The sequence below is a fragment of the Pongo abelii genome, chromosome 3, assembly GCF_028885655.2.
Source record: "Pongo abelii isolate AG06213 chromosome 3, NHGRI_mPonAbe1-v2.0_pri, whole genome shotgun sequence".
Taxonomy (NCBI): Eukaryota; Metazoa; Chordata; class Mammalia; order Primates; family Hominidae; genus Pongo; species Pongo abelii.
In genome coordinates, this window is record NC_071988.2 from 140344506 (window position 1) to 140355052 (window position 10547).

General features: G+C 38.0%; 1 protein-coding gene across 10 annotated transcripts in view; it reads right to left on the reverse strand.

The window, feature by feature from the left end:
• Positions 1-10508, reverse strand: part of LOC112133113 (uncharacterized) — a 63509-nt gene extending 53001 nt beyond the window's left edge. For 4 of the 10 annotated variants that reach the window (XR_010139770.1, XM_054554403.2, XM_054554402.2 and 1 more), the window contains exons 1-4: positions 9618-10508; positions 5690-5784; positions 3279-3373; positions 765-889 (exon numbers count right to left, since the gene is read on the reverse strand). Coding sequence is in view for 3 of the 10 variants with exons in the window: in XM_054554403.2 (XP_054410378.1) it covers positions 765-889; positions 3279-3373; positions 5690-5784; positions 9618-9747 (445 nt within the window). In the remaining 7 variants the exon portion in view is untranslated. Of the gene's footprint in view, positions 1-764; positions 890-3278; positions 3374-4134; positions 4393-4905; positions 5376-5689; positions 5785-8118; positions 8208-9617 lie in introns of those variants that run through there. The other 6 variants (XR_010139772.1, XR_010139773.1, XR_008524700.2 and 3 more) reach the window with 4 other exon arrangements.
• Between the last annotated feature and the right edge of the window lie 39 nt (positions 10509-10547).

The following is a 10547-nucleotide window of genomic DNA, read 5'->3' on the forward strand; positions in this document are numbered from 1 at the left end:
AAGTAGAGCATAACTGGCTGTAAGGCTTTAAATTACATTACCCACTTTGAAAGTCTAAACTGGTTGAGAATTAGAGGTTGGAGGAGAAAATTTTTGGAAATTATTGTTAGGCTGCGATACCACCCCTCTCCTCAAGAGGAGGGGGTAGCAGGCAGTCCCTTTTCACCATAATTCAAGGGAGGAAGCTTAAAGAGACCCACTAGAAGAACTTAAGATCTTGGAGACATCGATGTGTTGACCTCTCATTTGGAAAATCCAAAAAGCTAGAGTTGGCTAGTTCCTCAGGGGGCAGAGACAAAAAGGGGGTAATGTGAATGTTTAGAGAAGCCATTTTGTAAAAGGATTTTTGGTTTTCCTTAATTCCAGCAGTAAAATAAATATTACTTCCAAAGTTTGTTGGGGACAAACTATGTGGTTTTCCCATGAACCAAATGTGGACCACTCACTTAAAGCCAGCATGAGTCTTGTTAGGTTATGCTCAAAAGGATGGCCCATAAGGGTGAACAGTCCCTAGAGAAAGAAGCCAGGTAAATAAAGGTCCAGAAGAAACAGAGATGCATTAATCCTTGTCATGGGAACTCACAGGTTGGGTAATGTGGATCTCAGAAGAACCCATGAAAATGTTGATGAGAAAAAGAGTTAATTTTAAATATCTGTCAAGTCCAGAAAGTTTCAATACTAGATCATGAAAAAAGTATCAGTTTAGTTTGAGCATTTCCCTTAAGCTGCTTCCATTAAATCTTCTCCTTCCCCACACTCCAAACCTGGGAAGCACTGTAAGCCTGGTGAAACCAAAGTTGGCGCATAACCATGGGGAAAGAGGGGAGCAGCAGAGATGTGTCCTCTTGTCTCTACCTCCCAGACTTCTGGTATCATGCCTGCAACTGGCCTGGAAGTGCAGCAGGAGAGAGAAGCCTTAATTCTGTAGCCAGAATTAAATTTTAACCTCATATTTTGGTTATTAAATTGACACTAAAGGCTAAATAATCAAATAACTATTTCTAATACTTAGGAATGAACACAAAATGCATAGAAAACTGCTTAAGTTTACATTCAGGGGCAGAGGAAGAACCAAATCCATAGAAAGGGCAGTAGAAGAAAAATAATTTTTCTTAATTTTACACTATGAGTCCTACTTGTTCAATATTCTGAATAAAAAGGTTCTCTTCCTATATATCTTAGCAAAATTTTTCCAGATTATACACTAGCATATATGTGTGTGCACACATGTGTATACATACATACATTATGTGTTTCCTACCATAGTATGAATACAATATTGGTTTCCAGCAGCTGTGAATGTAGACTTAGATATGGATGTGGCAGAGGTGCTTCTTCATAGTACAATTTTCAGTTTTCCTGAATACAGTACTACCAATGTGAAACTATATTTTTGCTTGAGATAAGTATTGCCATACACAAGGTTCAGACTTCAGAGAAACAGCAAAACTATTACAGTTGGAAGGTTAAGTTGGAATCCAGTTCATATCCAGGATGAGAAAATATCCAATTTATTTCCTTTCAGTAAAGCTTTTCAAGTTTCTGTGGCCACTAGCTGAAGCTGTTTTTCTCTGCTAAATTTCACCAGAATCAACATGTTTTGGCTTATTGTACATTTGACCCATAAATGGATGGGAGAAAAAAACAGTAGATGTAATTCAAATCAGAGGGAATTCTAAATAATCAATGTCTGACCGGTGAATACTAATTCTGCTTCACTCATAAGTTATCTGATATAAATGCCCAGAGGAGAATGCTGGGAAGCCCACAATGAACAGCAACTCCAGTGACTACTTTTGGATGCACTCATTCATAATCTGAAACAGATTTAGTGTGTTTGCCATAATTTAGTTTTATCATCTTTCTTTTGAGCATATGTACAAAGATTCTCTTTCATATTCACTCAAAACTTAATTCTTTGGGGTAAAAATTACAGTATTTGTATTGGCTATAATAATGTTACATACGTTTTAAAGAATGTATACAACTAAATCCATTTTTGTGGTCATCTAGTATAAAGTAAAAAAAAAATTTAGTAATTTTCTAATTTATAATAACATATTTTTTAATGGCACAAAGTTTACCATTTACAAATAGTAGCGTGTAAATTTTTAGACCAGATCTTTTATTGTTCTGGGTTATAAAATGATATAAATATTTAAAATCCCAAACATATCATTAATAAAAATAAGTAGGACTTAATGATATTATATTTTCAGTATCTCTGAATGCAAGCTCTATTTTTGATTCATCATAGAATGCACTTCTTTTTTCTAATTGTTTTTACCATTTTAAATTTAACTTAGGGAGAAAACACTCAACTTCAGGGAAAGAATTAAGTTGTAAAAACAAACAAACTAAAAACACAGTGTTAAAGTATTCACACAGTTTGAAAAAGCTACATTACAGAATTTCGCATTCTTTAAACACCACAAAGTTAATGCCAAGAAGTATTTGCCTGATAAACAATTTCATTTCTTACGTAAGTATGGTAACTTGTTAGAGAGATCCCTACAAGCAATTTATACATACAGCTATTTCACTTATCTTGACAAGTTTTTAACTAGTCATTTTCTGTAATGCATAGAGATACAGTGACCTGCTAAAGAAAATAAATTACAAAAGAGATAAATTACCAATTACAAATAAATTACTTTTTTTTTTTTTTTTTTTTTTTTTTTGAGATGGAGTTTTGCTCTTTTGGCCAGGCTGGAATGAGTGCAGTGGCACGATTTTGGCTCACTGCAACCTCCACCTACTGGGTTCAAGCAATTCTTCTGCCTCAGTCTCCAGAGTAGCTGGGATTACAGGTACGCAACACCTTCCCCAGCTAACTTTTGTATTTTTAGTAGAGATGGGGTTTTGCCATGTTGGCCAGGCTGGTCTCAAACTCCTGACCTCAGGCGACACCCGCCTTGGCCTCCCAAAGTGCTAGGATTACAGGTGTAAGCCACCATGCCCGGCCTACTTTCATTTTAAAGGTATATTTCATTTTACTCAATTTTTTATCCCACAAATATTTAAGATAGGTGCATTATTAATATTTTTTTAGATAGGAATAAATTTATAGGGAATGTTTCAGTAATTTTATATAAATAATAAAACTTTTAACGAAAGTAGTATTTTATATGCATTTCCTTCCTAGTTATAGGTATTTTTTAAAGCCTATTACTTTTCTGTCTTTAAAAATGTAGTAAACTTTTTTTTTTACAAACTTGTAATGCTGTGTAGCATGAATTAAAAGAAATTCAGGATAGGCCAGGTGCAGTGGCTCATACCTGTAATCCCAGCACTTTAGGAGATCAAGGCAGGAGGATCGCTTGAGGCCAGGGAGTTTGAGAACATCGTGCATCACATAGTGAGACCCCTGTCTCTAGAAAAAATAAAATAAAAAATTAGCTGGGTGTGGTGATGTGCGCCTGTTGTCCTAGCTACTTGGGAGGCTGAAGTGAGAGGATTACTTGAGCCCAGGAGTTTGAGATTATAGTGAGCTGTGATCACACCACTGTACTCCAGCCTGGGCAGCAGAGCAAGAGATTCTTTTTGAAAAAAAAAAAGAAGAAAGAAAAAAAGAAAAAGAGAGAGACACAGAGAGAAAGAAAGAAAGAGAGAGAGAAAGAAAGAAAGAAAGAAAGAGAAAGAGGAAAGGAAAGGAAAGAAAGAAGAGGAGGAGGAAGAAGAAGAAGAAAGGAGGAGGAGGAGGAGGAGGAAGGAATCAGGGATGAGTCCACTTGTTGGACCTTGTAGTATTTACCTCTGAAACTGTTATTTTGGTCTCAGAAATAAAGTAGAATTTGTATCAATGACATTTATATATTGCCCAAACCATGTCTTTCTTTCTTGTCTCATTCCTTTTTCTATAAATCAATTTAGAAAAAAATCTTTTCCACACGTTGTCTTTTGGTTTGTCCTTTACTTTTTTGGTCTTCCAGTCTATTAATGACACAATTGGTGAGTACCTGTCTTTCTCCTCTTCAGATTGCTTTCCTTTATGCTATACAATGCTATGTTCTTATTTTCTAAGTTTTTTGTAGTTGTCATGAGAAATTACCTTGATGCAATGGTGACCTCCAAGTATACTACAAGGCAAGCTATCCCGGAAGTCACAAAACAGGCTCAAAGATCAAATGAAGATGTTTGAATCACATAGTTTATTAAATCACTTTAAAGCACATAATCTGAAGCAAGAGGAAAGAGATGGGGTAACTTTCCACACTTAGGATAGGGTTCAAGTGGGAAGGACCACACGAGGTGAATCCTCAGTTATGCTATGTTCATACATCCTGTGTCTCTCTCCATCTGCAGCATCAGCCTTCTTCACTGATGGTCAGATTGAAGTTTGAGCCAGGTCAACAGACATAAGGTGCTTGGGGCCAATGATACACACTTGCTCTATTAAAGAGAGACAGTGACAAGTATGCCTGGCCACAGCCATAACTTGTCAATCAGTCTGCAAAAAGCTAAGGGTACTAAGGATTTCTTAGGTAGAGCACATGTGGGCCCAGAGTAGGACCATAAGTGGCTGGCATAAGTGGCTGGTTCTTTCCATCCCTTTCCATCTACAAATAATATAGTAATATAGTAAAGATATTTAATATAGTAAATATAATAAATATAATAATATAGTAATACAGTAAATATAATAATATAGTACATATCAGTCTATATTTAGTATATTATGAATTCTACCTATGTCTCACAAGCTACTCGCTTACTCATTATCTGTGCTTAGCACATCCTATGGGATTAATCCACCTCATTCTGTGCTCTACAACAGAACTGAAATTTCTCAATTAATAGAGCAAACTCATGTTACACTAATCAACCTTTAAATATTTTCTCATGTATGCAGTTAAATGTATTGACATTACTTGTAACATTTTTGTATTATTTTATTCTATTTACCTTGTCATTTCTCACTTTCCTTACAGTTTTTGTCATTTTGAAGAAACCAACAGGGATGTTTGGTGCAAATTCTCAAAATAATTCAATCCAATTCAATTCTCCACATTTCCATTTGACATTGACATACAGGCTGTGAAATATATCTCTTCTTACTTTACATTCCAGAAAATCAAGCCTTTAAAATTATTTTTACATGCCTGGGTGCGCTGGCTCACACTTATGATCCCAGCACTTTGGGAGGCTGAGGCGGGCAGATCACCTGAGGTCAGAAGTTTGAGACCAGCCTAGCCAACGTGGTGAAACCCCATCTCTACTAAAAATACAAAAATTAGCCAGGTGTGGTGGCTGGTGCCTGTAATCCCAGCTACTTGGGAGGCTGAGGTAGGAGAATTGCTGGAACCTGGAAGGCGGAGGTTGCAGTGAGCCGATATCGTGCCATTGCACTCCAGCCTGGGCGACAACAGGAAACTCTGTCTCAAAATAAATAAATAAATTAAATTAAATTATTTTTATGTAATCGCAGTATCCTTTAAAAATGTATTGACAAGTGATGAGAAAACAATCTTCATCTCTGTTTCTTATGTAGTTCATTAATTTGACATATGAGGCTTGATAAACATTTTCTCGTGCCACATGTGCACTAGACCTCAGCAGTTGTCCTGCTGAGCACAATAAATTCATGAACTGGGGAGTCTTCTGCACTTAATGACTATAAATAAAGCTCCAAGGATGATGTAAAATGCTAGGGGCTCTCTTCCAATTTCTACCCAATATAGGTACTCACAGTTTTTCCAACAAAGCTCAGAAAAGTTAGCGAGTTATCCTCAACCAACAGGTTAATCAATAAGCATCTACTGAGTGTCCATTCTTTACAAGGCACTGGAAGAAAACAGAACTTATCACCGGATTCTGACACTCATTTTATCTTATGTGAATTCCTGGAAAAAACTTTCTGCTTACAAAATGTATTTTTAGAAAAGTCACTTTGGAGCCCATCTCTTCATTGTAGGAGAATTTTCTCCTACTCAATTATAAATTTACAACAAGTACAAGAAAAAAGGCATGTTTAGGAAAAAAGACAAAACTTTAATGTGCTTATAAGATTGGGTAGATAAAGGAGAATAGAGCAGGCTGAGTGTTTTAGGCCATTCTTGCATTGTTATAAGGAAATACCTGAGACTGGATAATATATAAAGAGAAGAGGTTTAACTGGCTTAGGGTTCTTCAGGCAGTACAGGAAGCATGGTTTTGGCATCTGTTTGGCTTCTGGGGAAGCCTCAGGAAGCTTACAACCATGGCAAAGGCAAAGAGGGAGCAGGCATGTCACATAGCCAGAGCAGAGGCAAGAGAGACAGAGAGTGGGGCAGGGGGAGGTGCCACACACTTTTAAACCACAAGATCTCAAGTGAACTCAGATAGAGAGCTCTTATTACCAAGGAAATGGCCCAAGCCATTCATGAGGGATCTGCTCCCGTGATCCAAACACCTACCACCAGGCCCTACCTCCAACATCAGGGATTACAATTCAACATGAGAGTTGGTGGGGACATACATTTACACTCTATTAGTGAGGCAGCAAATTATTGTATAAAATGCTAAGTGGTTTAGAAATTTATCCCCTTGAACCCAGACATATGCTATCTAATACGGTAGCTACTACCCAAATACAACTAATTACATTTAATTAATTACAATTAAAGATTCAGTAATCTTTATTTTAAAATAATAATACACTAGCCACATTTTAAGTGTTCAGTAGACACATATGGCCGGTGGCTACCATATTGATTAGTATAGAAATAAATGTTAGTAGAACATTTCTATTATTACAGAAAGTTTTATTGGATAGTACTGTCCTAGATATTCAGGAAATATAAAAAAAATTTGAGCAGAGTTTAAAATGATAAAATTACAATTTCCCACAAATATCTAGGAAAAATTGGATAGATTGGAAAAAGATAAGACAATTAGGATACTAAACAGAATACATGTCATCCACAGGTTGTGGTTATAGAAATGAAGAACGGTATGTGTCAGTGGTGCAACCAGAAGCAGAACTACAGTCACAGAGCAGATATGGAGGCTGAAGGAGAGGTGGAATGCTTCTTGTTTAGGAAAATGGGTGGATATTGACCCTATTTTCTGAAATAGGAAATGCTAGAGGAGTGAAATTGATTTTTTTTAGTGGATGATAAATTTAGGTTTTATTCATGTTAAGTTTGAGATTGTCTTAGTCCAGTTGTGCTGCTGTAATAAAATACCACAGACTGGGTAATTTATGGAGAACAGAAACGTATTTCTAACAGTTTTGGAGTCTGGGAAGTCCAGGATCAAGTTGCCAGCAGGTTTGTTGTCTGGTGAAGGTCCAGTTTCTGCTTTCAAGATGGCATCTTGAATGCTGCAACCTCCAGAGGGGAGGAATGCTATTCTACATGGTAGAGGGTAGAAGGGCAGAAAAGGAACTCTCTCTGACAAACCCTTTTTATAAGAGTACCTAATCCCATTCATGAGGGCAGAGCCCGGTATAATTAAATCACCTTCCATACACCACACCTCCCAATATTGTTGTATTGGGGATTAAGTTTCAATACGAATTTTTGGAGGAGACAAAAACCTACTGCCAGCCTCCACCTCCAAATTGGGGATTACAATTCAACATGAGACTGGGCAGGAACTTACATTCAAACTGTATCAGTGAGGCAACAAAGTATTGTATAAAATGCTAAGTGGTTTAGGTATTTATACTCTTGAACCCAGACATGTGCTGATTAGTACAGTAGCTACTAGCTATGTAAACCATAGCAGAGATTGTGGAGGGCATTCTAGTAAGATGTATAACAGGCAACTAGCTACACAGGCAGTCCCTAACTAACATAGGTTCCACTTATGATTTTTTTTTGTTTTTTTTTTTTTGAGATACAGTTTCGCTCCTGTCGCCCAGGCTGGAGTGCAATGGTGCCATCTCAGCTCACTGCAGCGTCCGCCTCCCCAGTTCAAGCGATTCTCCTGCCTCAGCCTCCCAAGTAGCTGGGATTATAGGCGCCCAACACCTCGCCTGGCTAATTTTTGTATTTTTAGTAGAGATGGGGTTTCACCATGTTGGCCAGGCTGACCTCCTGACCTCTGTTGATTCACTGGCCTTGGCCTCCCAAAGTGCTGGGATTACAGGCGTAAGCCACCGCGCCTGGCCCACCTAACGATTTTTTGACTTACAATGGATTTATTGGGACATAGCCCCTTCATAAGTTGGGGAGCATCATGAGTTGTAGAGTATAGGTTTGGAGGAGGCAGTCTCCAGGAGCCTGGGGAGAGATGCATAAATTATAATGTGGATCTCTCTTTACTTCCTTAAATTAAGTGCCTAGAAGTAAATTGCTTCTTCAAAAAGTATGAATTTTATGTGAGGACTTTCCAAATTTCTTCCCCCTCTTCCTGCCACACACACTCCCTAGTGGCCTTTATGTTGTCATAATGAACAGATTTTACTGATGGGCATGTAAAATTCTCTACAAGTATGCTGATGTGGTCTGGTGTTTTAAAATTCATTAGTTGGGAGACAGATTTCAAAATTATATCCCCTTCTTTGTAAAAACTGCAACAACCCTCTGCCCAACTCCAACAGTTTTGTAAATATTACATGGAAGTACATATCTGCATCAGTACAGTTCCAGGCAGGAAAACAAATCATTAAAAGTATTTTAAACAGACCCCATTCACTGTGGAGACATAGTTAAGCAGATACTGAAGGCTAGAAGAGCAAAAAGGGAGAAGTAAGATTAAATCAGAAATTTTAAACTGCAGGATGGCTACCAGTCCTTGAGCTGGTGGAACAGAAGGTAGAAGTAGTATTATCATAGCACAAGAGCAAACTCACTCACTGTTAAGGGTGTCACTTTCTTAAGGTAAGGAAAGGAGGGGCTGCTCCAACTGGCTCTAGACTTTGTAAGGGACATAGCCATTGCTCTAGATGCCAGAAGCAGAGAGTAAAATAAATGGACCATAGCTTTCCCATGTTCCACCTTTTGATTTCCTGCCTGTGCCTCCTGTGGGCAGAGTCTTACAGGAAGCCATTTAACAAGGAAGGCTGGGAAACGTAGTTTGCGGATTCCCTGCCTAGCCATCATCTCGAAGCAGAGGGTAGGTGAGTATGCGGTTCAAGATTACAGGCAAGTAACCTGCATAGCACCTAATCAGGAAAAAAAAAATCCTCCATTAGACAGTAAACTCCATAAAGAAAAACTGACTTTAGTTTTTAATCTTTGACAGACTTTATAGACTCTAAGGCCTATCACAGTGCTTGCCATATAAAATGCTCAATCAATATCAACAGATATTTAAGTGAATAAATGCTTATTCTCACCATTGGTAAAATTTAAATCAGTATTCAACTTAAATGGTTGCCAGATAATACAACTGATTTTTAAAGAAATACACTTTAACTCATATGGACATAAATATTTTACAGTATCCAAGTAGTGCTGACATTACTCAAGGAATTGTTTAGGACTATTCGTTCAAAATTGACTTTCAGACCTAGTTCTTGGGAAATACATTATTTCTATAAAAGTGGGCATGACTAGTGGAATCTAGTCTTGCCCACTTTTGGCCCAGCCTGACTCAACTGGTTTTGATCTGGATGACTTAATATTATTTCTGAAAATTAAATCCACTCTGAAAGAACAGACTTATTACTAATTTTGTTAAGTACTTACCACGATTTCCAATTAAACTTGAGGCAACATGATGTCTTAGTCCACTTCCGCCACTGTGAGTTTGAAATAAAATGGCAAATGTGAATAATAATGGTAATAACTCAAATAAGACTTTGGCCTTTGCTGCCATCCTATGAAGACAGAATCACCACCTGCCAGCCCTCACTCCTCACCCCCGCAATCCGAGTAATTTCAGGAAGATATTTGTTTCCTTACCCTTGGGTTATTTTCAGTTAAGACAAATGTACAAGCACAAAAAGGAGTCCCTTAGCTTCTGACTCCTAGGACATAAACCAAGACACACTTTACTATCACACACTCATTTCCCTAAAAGGAAGAAGCCAAAAAATGCATACTATAGTAAAATGGGAAACATTTCAAGGGACAGTAAAGTGTGGGGAAGAGTGGGCAGATGTTGTGGCTGTTACCTGCGTGAAGGTAAATAAAATATTAACAATAATAAGCACTTCTACACCGCTATGTGCCAGGTGCTATTTATCCTTTCAATCACAGCTCTGTGAGGTAGACACTTAGAACTCCCATTTTACAGATGAGAAAACTGAGGCTCACGAAGGTGGTTAACTAGCCAAGGCCACTCGGCTAGAAAGTGAGAGGCCAAGGTTCAATCCTAGGCAATCTGGCTTAAGTTTGTGTTCTGTTAAAAAAAAAAAAAAAAATTAAAGGTATCTGGCAATTTTTTAAACGTCAGGACTGTCATCTGTGGAATCAATTGAAAAGGGAATCAACACTTCAGAGACTGTAATACACCAAGGGAACCTGCTATCCTGGGAAAGAGAGATAAAGGAGAAGTCAGCTGACTGTCCTCCTTCAGACTAGCTCAGACCACCCCAACCCGCGAGGGCCCTGGAGACCCCTGTGGCGCAACAGACCCCTTACCGGGTCCCTTCTAACTGGCGTCACAGAGCAAGC